Genomic DNA, 20892 nt, shown 5'->3' with positions numbered 1-20892 from the left:
GGTTGGGTGGTGACTGCTCTCTTCCTGACCTCTCCTCTGGATGCTGGTGCTACTGCCTCGTAGCCCAGTCCTCCTTCTCCTCTCTCTCTCTCTGACACGTGCTGCGCTGCTCACAGCTCAGTGGGTTTGATGGATCCATCAATGTGTGTGAGGGTGACGGATGGGCCCTGGATCTCAGATCAGTTGAGCACACACTCACCAAGGGCCGGACAAGGCCTAGGAAGAGAGTCTTACAACATAACAGTGGTTTGGGAAGGCGTGGTTGGCCTTCCTTCTATTGGGTCTGCACTTCCTAGTTGTCAGCAGAATGAAGAACACTGAATAAGACTTAGTTTGCAAATATTCCCATTGGTGTTGTGTTTTGCTATTTTCTGTAGGAATACCAGAAAATAGCAAATGGCAAATGTTAACCAGCAATAAAGTTGACACCCTTATATGGGATCTTAATGTGTTTGAGATGCCACTGATTACCAACAGCTGCAGCAATAACGTCGGTCTAGAGCCGTGTCAAAGCAAACTCCCCCATGACCAACACCAGCCACCTCCTTCACATCTCAAAACAAATGGTTTGTGTCTGTGTCTAAAAGGCAGCCTCTCCACTTTACTCTGACAAATGTCACCAGCATCCCATCCAGTAACAATCACACAGGCTGCATACATGTATGTATGGCTTAGAGAGTTGTTGCTCTGGTGGAATTATCTGAAAGGGCCACAGCCGTGGACACTGTATTCAAGACGTACAATCTAAGAGGACCTACTCAAAGCTCCTACTCAAGGCCAAATTGAAAAAAGTATTTATTATGTAAATTACAACAGTGTGTTTTACATACGAGGTCAACAAGGATATTTGACTTTGATCATCCTCAAAACACATACCAGCTCAATTTCATCTGAGGAGAAAATTATCAAGACTATCGACGCAGGAAGGCAAAACAAACATGATGAAAACATCCCAAGGAAATATAAATTAGCTTTATAATATATTGTTCAATAACATTTACTCCCTCCAACATGCTGTAGGCATTTGAGTGGGCTGCCCTACGTATTGGTGCTGAAGGGCCGAGGAAGCAGTGATGACTGTAAACACCGCTGAGAGCTCCCCTCCAGCACACAGGAGGACCACCTGGAACAGAGGCCTCTCACCTCCACCAGGAAGATCGACTCAGAAACAACCTGTAGTCAGTTACATGAGCATGATAGCTGGACAAGGCTGGCCCTGCAAGAAACTTAAAAAATAAAATAAACGTTGAAATCAACCCCTGCACCTCCCCCTCTTCCTCCCACCTAAATGGATTGTAAATGCATTTCTATAAAATCGAGTGACAGAACGTAGTCCGTCTAGGGTCTTAAATGGTGAAATGTTAAGAAATGTATTGCTGACTTGCTTATTCTCTGGGGTCAACCAGGTTTCACAACAGAATTTAACACATTCCATTGTTCACATTTAAAAACTATAAATCATTTCAGGTTTCAAACAGATCAAAATCAATCCAGAATTTGGCAGAGACATTGCTTTTTAAAGTGCTTTCCAACAAGATGGGGCTAATTATACTTATTATTTATGACACATTAAAATGTAAATGTTCACAAAAATGAAAAGAATGAATGGATAAATGGCAGTGTATCCTTTTCCCTGTACTGTATGCTACTAGGAACTAAAACAATCTTTCCCCTTTACTTTTATAAAAACAGTCCAAGTTGTCCTTTTCTAGCTGCAGGTCACACACATAAGCCAAATGACAAACATGACAAAAATATGTCAGTAAGAAAACATGTATGTACACATACATATGCAAACTCACACACACTTGTTCCTGAGGACCAATGTAGCAGTTAGAAAAAAAAAATGCTCTTTTCAGCCCACCCCTCAACAATGTATTCTCTTTAGAGATTAAAATCAAACATACATAATCATTTGTAAATCATGGTATTAAAGTGGGTGTGGGCCACAATATGGGATGCAGAGAAAGAGAACAGGGCCCCGTCTAGTTACACTGTATACTCAGAACATGCATCAAGATTTGTCCAAATGATGAAAACCTCACCTAGCAAACAGGAAGTACGGAGTAGAAAGACCAGAGACTACACCAGTTTTGGAACTGATACGTGATTGCCATTTGCAATAGGATTACCTTCTGAACCATAACGGAAACCCCAATGTCAATGTTTTGGGTCAAGTACTAATGTACAATATATATCTCTCTCTATATATTTTTCTATATATATATTCTCATTGTCATTTACAGTTTGTATATTTATTTCAGCAAAACTGTCTTAGTCCAGACTATTAGGAAGATGAGTGTCAGAGGCCTACTTCTCAGCAGCCAACGAGACACGAGAGGGGAAGCAGTCAGAGTTCAATTCCTGTCACTTTTTCTTGTGACTAAGCATGTCCCGTGCCAACGTCTTCCTCGAAGGGGAAGGTTTGTTCAGCGGTGATTCTCTGGGGAATCTCCGCCCTATCCACTTGCTCCCTGCTGTACTCATGATGAATAGGAATCATGGCTCATTTCTGCAGAGACTCCTGGAGCATAAAAACAACTGTTCAGCGACTTAGAATTTCAAATATTGTATAACCTCAAACAAAATCTGCACATGCATCTACAATGCAAAGTCATCATAATAAAATACAAACATTAAAAACACAGTGACTGACTGTTATTACCTTAGGGTCTTTGGGCTCTTGGCTGGACAGCTCTTCTGTCTTCACCTCCACAGGACCTGCGAAGCTGGCCAACTGAAGGCTTCTGGTGACTGGCCCACCTGCCCGCTCCCGCGCCCTCAGGGAGAAGCGCTCTCCCTGGACCTCTTTTTTAACCTGGGTCTGGGACTGCTCCTGGGGAGACTTCCCTTCAGACACCTTCTTGGATGCCACCTCCTTGCCCACTCGCCCCATCCTCCCAGCCGGACGAGGCGCAGGTTCACTGGTGGGAACATCAGAGGATGATGGGGTGGGAGGCAAGGACTGGGCGTGGCCCTTTCTACCCTTCTTCCCGGGCGGAACCACAGCAGCTGGGAAAGAAGCTGGCCTCTTGGGACGCCCTGCGGCTTTCCCTTTGGTGGCCTGGGGGGGCTCGGCTTCCGGGGCCCCCGAGCTGCGAGCCCGGGTCTTCCTCAGGGGTTTGGACCCGGGCTCGGGCTGCTGGAGCTCAGTGTCTGTGGCTCTCCTACGAAGGCTCATGTTTTTGTCTGATGCTGCGTCGGCCCCGGCTCTCTTGGCCTCCGCAGCCCCCCTCTTGCCCTTTTTGGCAGCAGGCTTCATGGGGCAGCTGACTGCTATGTGCTTGCTAAGGCTGGCAGGGTAAGTAAACTCCCGGCTGCAGTGAGGGCAGACATGAACTTCCTGCTGCGGTGGCGCCGGCTGTGGCTCTTCCTCCTCCTCCTCCACTTTGACGAAGGTTTTCCTGACCGAGGCAGCGGATTTGTTCCTCTGAGTGATGGCCTTTTGGACCAGCTGGTTCTTCTTCTTGCTAAGGGAAGTCATCCTGGTTTTGCCCGTGGCCTCCTGGTTAAAGTTCAGCCTCTTAGGCTGCCCCATCCTGCGGAAGGCATTCTGCCCAATGCTGCCGGCGACTGCGGCGGTGGCGGCTGGCGACAGGACTCCGTTCTGAGGCTTGACGATCTGCCGGAGGGGGATGGGGTTCTTCTTGGGAGTGTAACGCCTCTTGTCACTGGCGTTGGCACAGGCCAGGATGTGCTTGTGCAGCTCGGGCATGTTGTCAAAGCTGTTGCCGCACTTAGTGCAGCGGATGGCCGTGCTGAAGGTCTGGGGGATGTTGTGAGTGGTGAAGTTGGTGGCCGAGGCCACCGAGGTGGCGTGCGTGCGGTTGTGGTAGGGGAAGGGCGGAGGCTTGAAGCTGGGATAGTGCTGATTGATGCCCAGACGTACGTCGGGGCCTTTGGGCTTGCCCCCCTCCGAGGCCATGATCTTGATGGTGGTGTAGAGCTCCTCGGTTGGGTCGTCGCCACCCTCGTCCCCGTGCTTCCCGTTCACGCTTGGCTCTTCCTCCGCCACGATGTCCATCCCCTGGGACTGGGCTTGTTCCGAGGACTCTGGCGTGGGCACGTCCGCGGAGCTCTCCTCCGTGGCCTTGCCAGGGTCCGTGTAGTTCTGGGGCCTCAGCTTGCCGCTCTCCACGGCCGCGTGCGTGCACTCCTGGTTGGGGTGCAGGTCGGTCTGGTGTTGCTGGAGGTTGCAGAGGAAGGCGAACTCCTTGCGGCAGGCCGAACAGACGAAGATGCGGCCCACGCCGTGCAGGGCCGTGCGGTGCTCGAGCAAGGCGGCCGCGTCCCCAAACAGCTGGACGCAGAACTCGCACTTGTACGGCCAGTCGGCAGCGTGCGCCACGATGTGCCGACTCAGCTCCTTGATGGAGCGGAAAGGCCCGTCGCACACGTTGCAGACGAAGCTCTTGCTGAAGGCGTCACCGCCGCCGTCCTCCTGCTCCTCAACCTCCGTCGGTTTGCCGACCGGAGGCAGGGCGCCGTGGGCCGTGTCGGCGTGGCGGGGCTCCTTCTTGATCACGGGGGGCGATGGGCGGTCTGACAGAGCAGGGGGAGAGGCTGAGGGGCCAGACAGGGACTCTGACAACACAGAAAGGTCAGAGTGCTGGGATTTAGTCTCTGCTACTGATGCTGTGTCTTTATTGACTTTTCCATTCAGCAAACTGCTGCCGTTTCGAGTCCTCATGGCCACCCCAGGCTCTGTCGTGGACAGGTCCAGAGAGATGGCCTCTCGAGGACTGGGCTTGGACTGTCCGTTGCGGAGATCTCTGACTGGGTCAGGGGTGGGGTCGGGTGACTGGGCCATGAGCTCGTCCTCGCAGGGATCTTCCCCTAACGATGTCTCCTCTGTGTCGGACACAGGCTTAGATGACGGCTCTTCGTCCCCATGGTCGACGGACGTGGGCGACATTTTAGGCGACAGGACCGGAAGAGATCTGAACGTGGAGCAGTCGGAGGGCTGAGAGTGAGGGGAGCTGGGCATGCCTTGTGGTGAGGGGATGGTGGGCAGGACCGGGGGAGGTGGTGTGGGACATGTCAGGCTGGTGCTGGGCGAGGAGGGGTTCATGGTGACTGGAGTCAAGGATGGAGGAGAGGGGTTGGCCGAGTCGGACACAATGTTGGGTGAGGTACTATGAGAACAGGTGCCTGTGCCACTACCAGCAGTGTACTGTGAATCTGGGCTTCCCAGGTTTAAGGATCCATCGTCTGCAGAGGTTGTTAGCCCGCCATACTCACTCATCAGAACCTTCTCCAGCATGCTGGTGTTGGGCTTCTTTTTCTTGGCCGGAGGCTGAATTGCCGTTGGGATGCCCTTTGATTCCAGTTCTGCGGCTCCACTCTTGCGGTGTATGCTCAGATCCAGCACCGATTCCCCCGATGCCTTGTTAGAGCTCTCATTTCTCCTTCCGACAGAGCTGGACAAGTCTAGAGGCTGCTGATTACACGAGTTCCCCCCACTACTGCTCGATGCAGGCCAGCCACGGGTGTCCTTCCCTGAGGGGCTCATAGTTTCCCTGTCATCTTTGCTGGTGAGACTCCAGGCAGTGGACAGGTTGAGGTTTTCCAGCTTTGGCACCTTGAGGGTGTAGGAGCTCCCAGACCCAGATCCCGCCTCGCTCCTTGCACTCTCGCCTTTGAGAGCGGGGCTGAGGTGAGGAGACGAGGGAGGGGAGGCCGTTCTCCTCTTGAATCTCCCCGAGCCTCCGGGCAAGGATGTGACCGACACCGGGGCAGTGTGGCTGTCTGTTATCAGGGTGATGGTGGGTTTATGGCTGTCCTGGGTCTGGAGGAGCTGTTTGAGCTTAGGGGACAGGTAGATGGTTTTCTCCTTCTGGAACAGACCTCCCATCAACAGGGTGGAAGAGGAAGAGGTGGAACAGGAAGAGGAGGTGGAGGAGTTCCCAGTATCGGTCTCCATTTTCATCCCGGGCATGAGAGGGGGTGTGGACGTCCTCCGTTTCGAGGTGGACTGGCCAATGAAGTTGGAGACCTGGCGAACCGAGCCAGTTCTGGTGTCCACTTTAAGGGCCTGACAGATGTCACTGGGGCTGAGGATCACCGTGTCCAGACCGAACAATGCGGCGGAACTGGAGTCCACCTCGATCACGTCACAGCTACTGACTGAGCTGGTGGACAGGATCTTACCATCGATGTACAGGCTGAGGTTCTCCGAGATGTTTTTGGAAATGTCGACGACGTAGTCGTCCCGGTCCGCCTCGTCCTCGGTGTCGGCACTGGGGACGTAGACGAGCGGCGGGCTGGTGCTGGGGGACTCATCAGGCTGCTGGGGCGGGGTGGGGCTCTCCTGCAGGAGCATGCCTTTCCTGCGGACGCCCTTGGGCAGTAAGTGGCGCTCGTGGATCCTGCGCTGGTGCCTGCGCATGTTGGTGTGAGTGCCAAAGGCTTTGTTACAGTACTTACAGGGATGAAGCTCTTTCGATTCTCCGTTCTCGTCCACGATGAAGGGCCGGTCTCCATCGACTGAATCCTTCCTAACCATCTCAGAGTTCGGCAAAGGCGTGGCTGGGATTTGAAAAGGAGACCGCGCGACCACGTGGTGGCCCGAAGCTGTGACGCGGTCAGGACTCGAACCGTCGACCTGGGCTCTGGGACTGAGCAGGGTAGCGGTGCCGGCTAGAGAGCCGGGCCTCTTCTTTGACACGTTCTCATGTCGGCGCTCGTGCCGCCTTCGTCCAACCTGGGAGCCGAATGACTTTCCACAATAGCGGCATTTGAAGGCGTGCGTTTGCTGGTTCACAGTGGCGTGGATGTGGATATGGCGCTCGAGGCCCTGTTTGGTGGAGAAGTGGCGCTCGCAGTGCTGACAGGGGTGCGCCTCATCCTGGGCATCACCCTCAAGGTCAAGGTCGGGGTCAGGGTCTGCCTTTGGTTCAGGTCTCGTTACAGAGAAGGGGGCTGTCTTTGTGTTACACTGAGGGGGAGGGACCCCAGTCATCCCCCCTTCCTCCTCCTCCTCTTCCTCCTCCTCTTCCTCCTGAGGGGGGGTGCTATGGCTTTGTGTCAGGTCAGGCAGCTCCAGGCTCTCCTCTGGCTCAGCCACGGCTACAGGCTGCTGAGGCTCCCCTGGACCCTCATCCTGTTCAACTTCCTGCTTCTCTTCCATTGTGAAAGCCTGGACCTGAGACAGAGAGGAGTCTGGAGACGGCTTGGGCGAGGGCTCCACAGCCTCCTGGGAGGGTCCTGGAGATGACTGCCTCTCCTCCTCATTTGGACCTGCATCAACAGTAGAGTAATGTGTCAAAATACATGTGAAAATAGTACACCAAAACAATAACACATAAAACAAATGCTGTTGTTTAACAAAACTGAAACAGAAAGAAAGTTAAAGTCTACAGACAGTATTTGGGTGTTTGGTTTGGACCCAGATAAATAAATGATGTGCCATATAAACAAAACATGGATGACGGTGATGTCTATTCATCCTGGTGGGGAGAACACACCATCCTCTGTGTCCCACATGTCAGTGGTGGCAGACTGAGTTCCTCCTGTTCGCTTGGGTCCTCGGAATCCACCCCAACCAGTCTGTCTGGCTCGCACCACTAACTTTCCTCGAGCTAGGTGGAAAGAGAAACCCACAAAGCATCCACTTTTCAATTAAGCAATTCTGACAAATTCCACTGATTATACAGCATGAATAAGACATGCAATGCGTGGGATTTATTTTGTTTATGTTACTACACAGGGACATTTGTCTACACAGGTAGACATTTTCAGGTATACATTTGATTCATGTTGGCTTTGGTAGGGTATTTCTTGTTGCAAATACTAACCAGAATGAACTTAAACCAAACTTGAGTTAATATCAAAGCATTTACGTTTAGATTTTAATAAGGACAGCAAAATATATTGCTTCAGTCAATCAGGACTAATTAAAAATACAACTTGAATGCATGCAAAATCAGTATACGCCAAGTAATGCTATAGAATAATACTGTAGTGACTACAAAATACATTATGCTCCCTGGAGTTGCTGTGACAACAAGGTCATCTGGCCTAGCCTACAAAGCCTGATTCATGCCACCCAGGAACACATGCTGCAGCTCAGTCATCTGACCTGTGCCGTCAAAGGCTTTCTGCAAGCTAAAGCTGCAGGAAAGTCATTCAAATCTCATAGCCAAAATGTCTGAAATCTGCAAACATTTAGGCAAAGTAATCTGGCCATAACCACAGGCCCACTGACTGATTACATTTAAATAACATATTATAATATCTCCAGAAAAGTTACCTATTGTAGTTTCTCAACACACAGTATTTTTTCTATTCTGATCAAGTCAAGCTGCAAGCTTCCTGTTACCATGTAAGCTTTGTAAAAAGAATCAACAGTCTAGTATGCACCAATTATACCATGCCACTTTTTTTTGCCAGATATTACTGTAAAGTTTGGGGTTGTAAAGTAGATTTCACGATGAAACGACTAGCAGTGCAACAAAACACTCCATCGTGCCTTTGTATTGTGGAGAGGAAGGGTGGGACTTCAGGGCTTGTGCAACTTCATTCTGGGCCTAGTATCCACAAGCTAACTTCATGCTACTTCAAATTTGCATTTGTTTCGGTTGACAACGTTAGCTAGCTTATTCTCTAGTAGGTATGCAAGTAAACAAAGAAGACAATCTACTCCGTTTCACACCTTCATCTGATATAATAATTATATGGCACGTTAAACGATTAACAAGCCAAGTTAGACGTCAGTCTTCGAAAGTCTTAAATAGGCTAGATTATGTATTGTAAGCCTATTTATATACAAAATAAAAGTATATTCTTACAAAAAAGCACAAAGACATAACTTTGAAAGACCACTTGGTACATAGATCATCGCTTTACTTGACCGATATCTACGGATCAATAATTTACTTGACTGAGCACCAAGACCAGTTTGCCATCATCTCCCCCCTACCTTGCACGGGATGTCTGGCACGTCCGTGCATGACCTGGCCCGTTAGCTCGCTAACTAGCTTGACATCCACCCTCCGAGAATCGAGTGAGACAGACGATACCTTGCGAGGCCAACCCTCCCAGGCCTTCTTGATAAACCATCACATCCATGCTACTAAGTAGCAAGGAAGTCGCGCAAAGGTTCCAGTAATTAGGAACTCTTGAGAAAGGTCACATCCCTCGGAACGTCACGAGCAATTTGTGCTGGTCAGCTAACCTGCTAACTAGCTAGTTACCTGGCAAAGTGTTGTCACTGTTTACATAGCCAGGTACTAGCTGGCAAAAACAGAAGTGTTCATGCGAAAAAGTTATTTAGAAAAGCACAGAGTCCGAGTATCATGACCAGCTCTCAGATTTAGCTGTACTGGCTTCTAGCTAGCGCTTGGATTCAACTTCGACCGGACTAAAGCTAGCTAGCTGTTAGCTACAACTGGCTAAAGACCACATTTCGTTCGATTGCTATTCTTTGCAAGCTCGTTATCACATTTGTGAAATGGGTAAATAGGTGAATAACAACGTATCTGTTGCCGTATTTCTTATTTGGTTGTTTAAACAACTCACCTCGTTTCGCCCTGGGTGAGTTTTTCTTGCACAAACTGCTGGCCTTTTCTTCCTCCAATGCAGCTGTTATCTCGGGGTTGTCTTCCCCACTGTACCAGACTAACAACTCTTCACCAGGTCCTATTGGCTGTCACAAAAAAAGGATGAGAAAACGCACCAATCAGAGTAAATCTTGCTGAAAGACAGGAGGGACCCCTGTGTGTCTGTCCAATCAGTGGGGGATGTAACTCTTTACATTTTGGGACACTTCTGACTGAACTAAAGCAATTTATCAACCCACTGTATGACTTATGCCATACAAAATCACACTGACATTTGAAATATATAAGCATCACTTTGAAAACATTTCTGAAAGAGGTAAATAGTTGAACAATCATTATGTCTGTCACATATCTTAACAACCAGTAAAGATAGCATCTTGGAAACAGGTATAATTTATTTTCATGGCTGGTAAGAAGAAATTCAGTTTGGGTTGAAATGTGCACACAAACTGTAATATTTCTCATTTGCATCAGTAAGTACTATGCTAAAACTCTGATAGATTACGGTACCCACATCTCACCAATACGACTTTGATTGACAGAAGAGGGTCTTAGTATTATAGCTCTGGGTAAGCTCTTCCAAATACGGTGCGGAATGTCATCCAGAGTTTCTACTGTCTCACCAGCACCAGCCATGGTTACCTAATGAGCAAACATGCACAATTTCAAGAAGCAAATTCAAAAGCACCACAGACTGCTGCAGATGGCCTGGATCATGATCCAGCGTTCACCCTGCTGTTGTACAAGAAGTATTACACATTTAAGTTCAAGGCTGAATGAAATGTATTTCCCTGTCTCAGTTTTGGCTCTGACCTTGGTGAAGGAAGACTGGTGAGAGATGTGTATTTGATGTACTGGTGAGACATTGGTCTCATAAAGTGTAGCATTCAAACCTTATGGAAGTTGGCAGAGCCACTGTGCAGATTAGCCACATGGACCTTCACATCATTACGAGCTCCTATAATTACCAGTGTATTACTGTACAGGTGTCAAACAAGTGTTAACAATTTTCACTATTCACAATTTTCTGTAGTTTAGGCTCAGGAGTAAATCATTCAAGAAATTGTTAACAAGGTTTTGAGAGGAGATTTAGTGTGCTCTCCTCTTAAAAAAAAATTGAAGGACAACTTGCAGTTTCCGCATCCTGTGGAAAGCGCACACACAAATACGCACACGTAAACGGGATTGCAAACTGGTCAGGTAGAAGTTGAAACTTTGTGTTTGATGATTTGTTATTTGCAACCATTTTTTAAGAGCCTCAACGCTGCTTTTTGTTTTCTACGTGTTACATGTAGGCCTATTTTGTGACCTATTCTGTTTGTGCTCACGGTATTCACGTATTTGAAAACTGGAATTTCTTTTAGGATCAATAAGATACCTCTCCATCGTCAAACTGTCCATTTGATGGGCTGTACGAACATCGCAAAATGCACTTGACCATCCTCTCAGCGAAGCAGGCCAGACCTACAAGAAGAACTATTCTAACAAATGAAAGATGATATTGCCAAAATCTTGATAGAATGACGCAGGAGCGTAGCAGTTTGACTGTCAGGTTTTGTGCATTCAGCATCGGTGGTTGCAACATATCGGACAAAGAGAACTGTCACACATAATGGTTTAAAAGCAATGATAACAGCCTACGTTTATACATTAAATAGTTTGAGAAACGGCATTCTAGGCCATACACTAAGCTATATGTTTAACAACAGAATCATAAATGATCACATTGGCTTAAGACAATTGAAATTGCATAAAATTGGATGCAACACTAACATGAAATGCAAGACATGTTGGCAGGACTGAGATGCCTTCTGCTTCGGAAATTGACAAAAATAAAGTTTACAAACAACCAGTTTCGTCCTCTTTACGTGATATCCCTAAAAAGAGGAAATTCATTAAAACCGAGCAATATTCGTGAAAACTTATGCAAATATTTTGGAGAGCCAATACATAAATAAACGCAACAAACCGTGCTTTATATTGTTTGACGGCATCTAGCATTGTAGCCTATATAACCTTATCACTGCATCGGATAAGACGTTTTTGGATTTCCATCGTCGCCTACAGGGTTCATTGGGATAGTCATCTTTACAATTTTCTCACATACCTGTTATATTTTGCCGGCACTTGTTATATGTGGTCTACCTGTTTTCCATCCGCTGAAAATGGCGGATGGAGACTTGAGTCGAATGGCTCTTCTATCTACTCTCCTTTGGATCTAGAGTTGAGAGGCCGCTCGTGCAACCATCACTATTTGGCAATGTTCAGTATCCCACTGTGACCACTGTGACGATGAGTCCGGGGAAAGTTTCAAATAAATCTGTTGCAAAAGATTGTTGAGAGTGACACAATATTCTCCACGGGCACTCTAATGCAATCAACCTGCTATCTGCTTTAGAATAGTGCTTAGTAATGTTTTTAGCCCATGATAAGACCATTTAATTTACCTGCTTAAATATGAAAAGATCACACAGACTGGTAATGTTTATGCATATCTAATGTCAGCATCCTACTGTATAGGTTTGTGGTGGAATTTTCTATGATTGAATGTCTGAAGTCAGAAGAATTTGTCTTTATCTGTTTATTCTTGAAATCAAGGAGGAGCAGTTCCAAAACAGTATCATAAATGATGTCTGCAGTAGAAGGGCTCTCTAAAGGTGTCATGATCTGAACACTCTTTTATACAGTAATTCCAGACAGTTACATCATTAGTTCAATAGTTCATGTCTATCAAAAGAGGAATCATCAATAACAGAAAGTATAAAAGGGAAATAGGTTGCAGAACTGGATACAGATGCTCAATATTAAAAAACAGAGCTTGAGACGACAGAAGCAGAACTTGTCAGCAAAAACACCCCTGGAGTATGGGCAAAACAACCAGGGTCAAACAGTCAAATTGTTAGACGTTTGTCAGCAAACGGAAACTTAAGCAATACTGTCTTAGGCTAAAAGGTTATGCCATTTTTACAGAAGTTAAAACCTCAGCAATAATTGTTCTAGGCCAAAGAATATTATAGACATCTTAAAGAATAGTAATTTTCTATTACAATTCCCCCCTTTTGATCAAACCCTTGATCAACATAAAAATTATATAAAACAAAGAAAATACAACTAGATGGAATACATCAAATGTGTTACCCTTGTTACAGTTGAAAACACTTCATCATTAACCAGTAGAATAAGCAAAAGCTGGTTTTGCGAGACATAGACGTCTCTGAGTGTTTGAGCAAGCAGAAAAATATACAGAACAATTTTTTACCATCTACCCGGAAGGGCAGAGAAGACACAAAGGTGTCCAACAAAAATGGAAATAAAAGGACAGTCACCTATTATAATCATATTCCAAATAAAAGTTGGTCGTGATAAACTGATGAGAGCACGAACTCTAGCCTGATAATGTACTACCCAAATTGTAGGAGACAAGGGAAAATCTGAGCTATCAGGAGACAAAGAAATGTAAGTGTCATCAGAGGATACAGTATGTAATGTAATATCAACATTTTCATACGGGCCAAAATGCAAATATCGCAATTCAGAAGGGCAAAATGTCCAAGCACCAATAGGCAAACGTTCCAACAAATCAGAATGTGACACAATCATGATCAAAAACAAATTAGACTATGACCGAGGCATCATCAGAGTTGGAATCAGAACCAAAATCAAAATCAGATGGACTTGCCCAGGGCCTCCAAAGGTCAGTCGGCAGAGGAGCATGAGTGGGGTTGCGGTCTGTAGCCACAAGATTGAGGAACTGGGTGTTAACAGATCTGTCAATGGCCTTAACAATCATCAGCCAGACTCAGCCATCCTAACCGGGGAAAATACATTGTGAATTTCATGGTTGTCCCTAAACTCCCCCCACGTACAGTACGTCTGTAGTTCTGAAAGCTTTTAGTCAAGGCGGGTGGGTATGTACAAACATAAGCAATGTTGCGAGTATTTTTTACTACTCTTAGATATCGAACAGTCTCAATTCTGGCTAGACATGAGTGTCACAGGACAATCTCCTTCTGTTATGTTGGTCGGGCCATATATCGCCACGCGCTGATCAGTCTGTTCCCTTGGGAGTCTCACCATCTGATATACTGTACGATGAGTGAGATACCACCAGTGGAGATAGGATCAGAGTGAGGATCAAGGCCAGCCCCATCATGGTACCTAATCTGGAACGGTTGCAGGATGTTCTCATGGTGGTCGGCGGTCCCACGTTGTCCCTTGGAGGTTGCTTGGTGACAACAGATGTGGATGTATTCTCTGGAACGTGTATGTGCATTATGTATTTCGCCGGAGCAGTTCAGAGCAGCGTTCTTCGTACACTCTAGAACTGTGATGAGTCAGCGCAGCCCTGCCGTGTAAGTGTGTGGCAGGTGTGTGGTTACTCGGGAGGCTCAGGAACCTTTCTGCAGTGATTGGCGTGGATCCAGGTCGCTCTTTCAGCCGTCTTTACAGCAGTGTGTGTAGTTAGCAGGATCTGGAACGGTCCTAACCACCTCTTCGATCTCCAGTTCTTCCTGCGCAGATCTTTCACCACGATCCAATCACCTGGCTTAAGGTTGTGTAGAGTACCTTCAGCTGGCTGGGGCAATGCGTCTTTTACCTGTGTAGAAATCTGAGAGAGCACAACCGACATGTTTTTACAATACTGTAACATTGCATCCTCACAGAGAGAGGTGGAAGGTAAAGGCCTTCTCTCTGCATTCACCCCCAGTGTAGGAGGTCGCCCAAAAAGGATCTCAAACGGACTGAGATTAGTTCTTGTTCTCTTTCTCATTCTCATGTAGGTCAGTGCAATGGGCAGTGCTTTGGTCCATGAGAGACCAGTGTCCTCGCAGCATTTGGCCAGCTTCATCTTTAAGGTCCCATTCTCCCGCTCGACTGCTCCCCCACTGGCCGGATGGTATGCACAATGACGCCTCATGTCAATACCTAGATATTTTCCAACCTGATCAAGAGCAGAGTTGACAAAATGTGCACCATTGTCGCTACTGACTTTTGCTGGTATACCCCATCTAGGAACAATCTCAGTTAGTAGTGCTTTTGTAACAACATGGCTGGTGGCATGTTTTGCAGGGAAAGCTTCAATCCATTTTGACCATAAGTCTACCATAACCAAACAGTACACTTTTCCCTCAGATGGTGTTAACTCAATAAAATCCATCATGAGGTGTTCAAATGGATGTGATGGGGGTGGATGTGCGGCCTGTGTAGTGGGTATGCCTCGTCCTACATTGTGGTTTGCACATATCATACATGACTGACAAAATCTCTGTGCATATGCTGTAAATCCCTTTGTAAACCACTGTTGTGTTAGCATACTTATCATCCCCGCTTTTGACGCATGGTCCCGCCCATGTGTCAATTTTGCAAAATGGGGAAAGAAATGTTTGGGAAGGCAGGGTTTTCCACACACACTGCGCCACACTCCTTCTGTTAGGGTGCAGGCAGATGACTTCCACAGGGCTTTCTCCTGGGGGGTGGCGAATGACTGAAGAGCTGCGAGAGAAGAGGGAACCTCAGAGTTCGAGGCTTGTTCAGAAAAGAGGAAGGAAGTGGTTGAAGCTTGAGCAGCCGCCTTAGCAGCTTTGTCAGCTCTGTCGTTCCCTAAAGACACAGGGTCACATGAATGGGTGTGGGCTTGACATTTACACACAGCAATTTTAGATGGAAGGAGAATTGCATCCAACAGGGCAGCGACTTTAGTGTGGTGAGAGATGGGTTTACCCGAGGAGGTGAGGAACTTTCTGTGTTTCCATAGGGCACCAAAATCGTGAACGACACCAAAGGCATACCGGGAATCGGTATAGATGGTAACAGATTTACCTGCAGCCAGACGACAGGCCTCAGTTAGGGCTACCAACTCAGCTGCCTGGGCTGAGAGGTGGCTGGGAAGAGAGCCTGAAACAAGAGTGTCATGTGCAGAACAAACAGCATATCCAACTTTGTTAACACTCGTAGAGGGGTCACGAGAGGCGGACCCATCCACAAACAAAATGAAGTCGGGGTTGGATAATGGTGTTTCCTGGAGATCAGGTCTGGGAGTGCAGGCCTCCTGGAGGGTTAGCACACAGTCATGGGGTTCACCATCCACAATTGTGGGTAAAAGGGTAGCAGGGTTAAGAACATTACAACGCTTGATGGTGATGTTAGGCATATTCAACAATGAGGCATTGTAACGTAACCACCTAGCGGCGGACAGATGAGAAGTTTTCTGTTCGAGCAAAATTAATGAAACAGCATGTGGGACAAGAAGGGTTAGAGGTGAATACCCGACTATGTCTCTTGATGCCATGACTGCTTTTTCTGCAGCAGCCACAGCTCTCAGACAAAGCGGAAGTCCAGCTGCGACTGGGTCAAGTTTAGCAGAGAAGTAAGCAACCGGACGTTGCCCGCCCCCATGCTCCTGCAGGAGAACAGAAGTCATGCACCCATTTTTCTCATCCACAGCTTGAATGAAAGGCCTAGTTGGATCTGGAAGACCTAGAGTGGGTGAAGACTGTAGGGTTAGTTTCAGTTCACAAAAACTGTCATATGCTTCCGGTGTCCATGTAACTTTATCATTTGAGGAGAGGCTCTGCCCATGAATCAGTGCACTGAGTGGGGCCTCTAGGATTGCATAATTTTGAATGAACTGTCGACAGTAAGAACAAATTCCAAGAAATGACATGACTTGCTTTTTTGTAATTGGCTTTGGGATGTTTTGAATTGCTGCTATTCTCTTGGGAGAGAGAGATTTGCCCTCAGCTGTGATCACATGTCCCAAAAATGTTACAGACTCTTTAACAAACTGCAGTTTTGACAAACTGGCTTTGTGGCCTTCTGAAGCCAAATGTTTAAGCAAGGTGATGGTGTCTTTTCTGCACTGGTCAGCAGTTGGCGAGCAGGTCATGAGGTCATCGACGTAGGTCAGCAAAACTGTTCCTGGAGAGAGTTCAAGTGTCTCAAGGCTGGTCTTTATGGCCTCGTTGTAGATTGTAGGACTTTCACAGTAGCCCTGACATAACCTGGTGAAAGTGTAAGCCTTGCCGTCAAAGTTGAATGCAAACCAATACTGGCTGTCCTTATGAACAGGAACACTGAAAAAGGCATTGGCCAAGTCAACAACAGAAAAGAATCTTGCTGTGGGTGGGACTTGTGATAGAATGGTGTAAGGATTAGGCACGTGTGGAGCACGTGGCTGCACGGCAGCATTGACAGCTTGCAAGTCCTGAACAAAGCGCCACTCAACAGGAAGGCCCACGTCACGAATCTTTTTAACAGGAAATAAAGGGGATCTGACAGGAGATGACTCACAAGGCACAATAACTCCAGCATTGAGCAGAGACTCAAAAACAGGTCTGATACCGGCAAGAGCTTCAGGTTTAAGTGGGTATTGTTTTCGACAGGGCCGGAAATCAGACTTTGGAGTGATAACCACTGGCTCACAGTTCTTGATCAAACCAACATCATACTTGCCAGTGGCCTACAAAGTTTTAGGAACCGAGTCAAGTGCTGGGTCAGGTGATAAATCAGACTGTGTCATTGTCAGAACAGGCAAGTGAACAGACTCCTTTACTATTTGTACGTGACGGACCACAGGCACATCAGCAAGGAAAGACTTCTTGAAACAATTCATAGTAAGTGAATAAGAAACGTTGGGGTCTGTTGTACTGACCCAGTCAGAGACCTTCAAGCATTCAGCCAGAAACGGGCCCAAATCTCGCCAAGACATGTCGGAACTCTTGACCAAAGAGACATGAGAAGTAGAATCACAAACATCAAAGAAACTCTGTTGATCTTGTTTTAACAATACTTCAGCAACACAACAAAAATCCATATAATACAAATTAACAATCTGCAAACTCTCTGATTTTACAGCCTGAAACCAGCCGGTTTCATAAACTGTATCTGCTCCAATACTAATATGAGAAGTACAATGCAAATCATCCGGCATCATAAAATCAACATGAACAGAGGAGACAAGTGACCTGGCTATCTCTAACAGTCTCCCCCCCTCTGGAGGGTCTGTTACTTTCCACTGATAGGCATACAGCAGATCTGTCTGACTTGAGAGTGCCATAGTACAAAAAACCTCTGATAATTCAGTAACCTTGATGCCCTCTGGTGTAGACAACAAACAAATACCCAAACGACACATCAAATCCCTACCCATCAGATTAATAGGACATAGATTTGATAACAAAAAGGAATGCTCCAAGGGGTCTCCGTTTGGAATGTTGCAGGGTAAGGGTACAGTAAGATTTTCTTTAACAACCTGACCTGAGGCGCCCATTGAATAAACAAAACGACCACTAAGCTTGGGCGAACTGGGGAACTCTGTACTTTTAATGACTGAATTTGTAGCACCTGAATCTACTAAAAATGTAATGGAGCGTCCTGCTATCATCATAGTAAACTGAGGAAAACTCTTGTATGCTTCAGATGAATAAGACAAGTAAGTGGGTTGAGGTTCAAATTTTTCTGATAAAATTGAAATACATCTGGATACTAGCTGTCCCTCAGCATTATTAGCAAGCATTTCTTCATTGCAGCAGGCAAGCAAATCGTTATCGCAAATGGACTGTGTAGCAAGCAATTCTTCCTTGCAATGTGCAGGCGTGTGCAAGGTACCTTTTTCATGCTGCGTTGAGGCCAGTGGTCTGCGCTCAGCTCCCGTCTCCTGCCCTCTTAGTCAATCGGATGAATGAAAGCTGTTCTTCCGGTGGGAGAACTCATTCTTCTCCCCCCTCTTATTAGGACAGTCCCTTGCCCAGTGTCCTTTTTCCCCACACTTGAAACAGGCATCAGGGTCTTTGTGGAAATGCCGACCCTTGTTGTCTCCTTTACCGCGCCCTTGTTCTCCCTTCCTGCCCTTTTTGTTGAAGCCGCCTTTGCCTCCATGTTGCTGGGATGCAGTCTGAAGAAGAGTCAGTGTGGCTTGATGAAGTTCCTTCTCAGCTTTGATGGTCCTCTGTTGTTTCTTGGCCATCAGCTGAGCTTGGTTATGTCGGCTGTGTCGTCGTAGTTCATCCAAGCGGGCTTCCTCATAACAGACACAGGAGAGTTTGACGGCAGCAGCGATCTCTGGTAACAGTCCATTCAGAAAAGCAGAACAGAGATGGGTTTCCCAGGGTGTCATCTGGTCGGTGTTGTTGGGTCGAGCAATGCCGCTGTGGGTGGTGAAAACTTCTGTGAGGCGGTGCAGGTAGTCGTCTGTACCTTCATCAGGTCTCTGTTTACATGCTGCTATTGCTGACATGTTCAGTCGAGTTGGAAAAGCTGTCTTTATGACAGTAGCGATGTCAGTGACTTTTCTCGCATACTGTGCATTGTCCGCATGTCCATATTCAATGTGAGCACACCTGATGTCATCACCCACAAGGATGTTGGAGATCTTTGCAAAGTCTGTTGCCTTCATTTTTGTCCCTAACAGGCGCCTGAGTTCAGTTAAAGTGGGTCTGAACTCCCTACAGAACACAATCAATGCCTCAGCAAAGGCTTCTCCCGAGGTAGTAACGTCTGGGAGGTGTGAACTAGCTTCCCTAACGTCTGACACAGTCCACGGGCGAAAAACCATGGTCGGGCCGTCATGTCCCGCGACCTCCACCATGGGGTAGTTCTGTACTGGAAAGGCACTTAGTTCATCGTCTGAGTCCGGAGGCAGTGGTGTGTTTTCTGCGCGGCGGTTGACAGGCGTGGTGGAGTCGGCTGCCTGGACAGAAGTTGACTTCCCCTGTCCATACATCTGGCCCGATCGGGTGCGGTTAGTTGGAGAAGAGAGTTCCTCTTTCTGTGGCTGAAGAAGGGCCTCTCTCAGCGGTGGGGGTTGTCGTTGGCTTTGTGTGTGGTCTGGTCGTGGAGCTGAAGGAGGGCAGGAGGGCAGGAAATCCAGGTCCGAGCGCAGCCTCGTGGCACTCAACTGTGGGTACAAAGCAGAAGACATGTGCGAGTGCGTGTGCGCCGGCATGTATGGTGGACATTTCCCTATCTCTTCATCCTGACATTTTTCTGGTTCACTTTTCAATACCTTCTGAAGTCTGGATCTCTCCCTACGGTCAGACTCTTTGTTCCACAACTCAAAACATTTCCTGTGTTTTCAACCATTTCTAAATCTTTCATATTCACTTTCTTTTTCCCTCTTAAATCACTTTCTTGTTCCATCAATTTCTCTCTTAACTGACTCAGCTGGTTTGTACTAAAGGATCCGTTTACAGGAAAACCAAACTTTTCTGACCAAACATGCAAACAGTCCAGGCTCTCTTCACCATATCTCTTCCTCATCTGGTCCACTATAGGACCCTCAACAGGTCCAACCTGTTTACTTTTCTTTCCCATCCTTACTTTGATGGGCAGTGCACTGATTTTCAATACAGACGTCTCTGTAAGGTCTGGTTCGTTCTTTCCACAACAAGAATAAAGGAATTCTTCCCCGGGAAGAGTCTGGTTCGAATTTTTTCCACAACCAGTAAAGGAAGTGAGGAAAACGCCTATGGTGTCAAGCCTGACCGGTCTGTACCAAATTCCAAATTTAAAAAGTTATGAATATTTCTCACCGTTTAACTTTTGATGATTTTGAAGATGTCATAACAGGTCAAAATTCCAGCGGAGACAATCGGGGGCGCAACGGCCGGTCCTCCCCTCTCTTTGAAAATGTTGAGGTTTTGGAGGCCAAACACCTTTGTTTGGGATGATCAGTCCCCGTCCGCGTCGCTCCCGACGATCACTCGTGGAATCTTGTTCGTGACGTCAAGTTTGTGGTGGAATTTTCTATGATTGAATGTCTGAAGTCAGAAGAATTTGTCTTTATCTGTTTATTCTTGAAATCAAGGAGGAGCAGTTCCAAAACAGTATCATAAATGATGTCTGCAGTAGAAGGGCTCTCTAAAGGTGTCATGATCTGAACACTCTTTTATACAGTAATTCCAGACAGTTACATCATTAGTTCAATAGTTCATGTCTATCAAAAGAGGAATCATCAATAACAGAAAGTATAAAAGGGAAATAGGTTGCAGAACTGGATACAGATGCTCAATATTAAAAAACAGAGCTTGAGACGACAGAAGCAGAACTTGTCAGCAAAAACACCCCTGGAGTATGGGCAAAACAACCAGGGTCAAACAGTCAAATTGTTAGACGTTTGTCAGCAAACGGAAACTTAAGCAATACTGTCTTAGGCTAAAAGGTTATGCCATTTTTACAGAAGTTAAAACCTCAGCAATAATTGTTCTAGGCCAAAGAATATTATAGACATCTTAAAGAATAGTAATTTTCTATTACAGGTTCTGATGGGACACACAATTAGTAAGGCAAAATATATGAAGAAAAAGTGCCCTGAAGCCAGCAACTATAAACTTGA

General features: G+C 46.8%; 2 protein-coding genes across 2 annotated transcripts; both read right to left on the bottom strand.

Annotated features, from left to right (window-relative positions):
• Positions 1-778: 778 nt before the first annotated feature.
• On the bottom strand, positions 779-10076 carry prdm2b (PR domain containing 2, with ZNF domain b). The gene is made up of 5 exons (XM_047026651.1): positions 10071-10076; positions 9520-9646; positions 7467-7580; positions 2666-7239; positions 779-2524 (listed from the first exon to the last, which is right to left on the bottom strand). The coding sequence occupies exons 1-5, from the start codon at positions 10074-10076 to the stop codon at positions 2507-2509; spliced, it is 4839 nt and encodes a 1612-aa protein (XP_046882607.1). The 3' UTR covers positions 779-2506.
• Positions 10077-14082: 4006 nt separating this feature from the next.
• On the bottom strand, positions 14083-19503 carry LOC124471584. The gene is made up of 3 exons (XM_047026144.1): positions 18353-19503; positions 18168-18234; positions 14083-14169 (listed from the first exon to the last, which is right to left on the bottom strand). Exons 1-2 carry the CDS (start codon positions 19501-19503, stop codon positions 18225-18227), a joined length of 1161 nt encoding a protein of 386 aa, XP_046882100.1. The 3' UTR covers positions 14083-14169; positions 18168-18224.
• Between the last annotated feature and the right edge of the window lie 1389 nt (positions 19504-20892).

Source organism: Hypomesus transpacificus, chromosome 9 (assembly GCF_021917145.1).
Source record: "Hypomesus transpacificus isolate Combined female chromosome 9, fHypTra1, whole genome shotgun sequence".
NCBI classification, from domain to species: domain Eukaryota; kingdom Metazoa; phylum Chordata; class Actinopteri; order Osmeriformes; family Osmeridae; genus Hypomesus; species Hypomesus transpacificus.
Note: the sequence above shows the minus strand (reverse complement) of the source record. Positions and strands in the feature narration are given on the sequence as shown.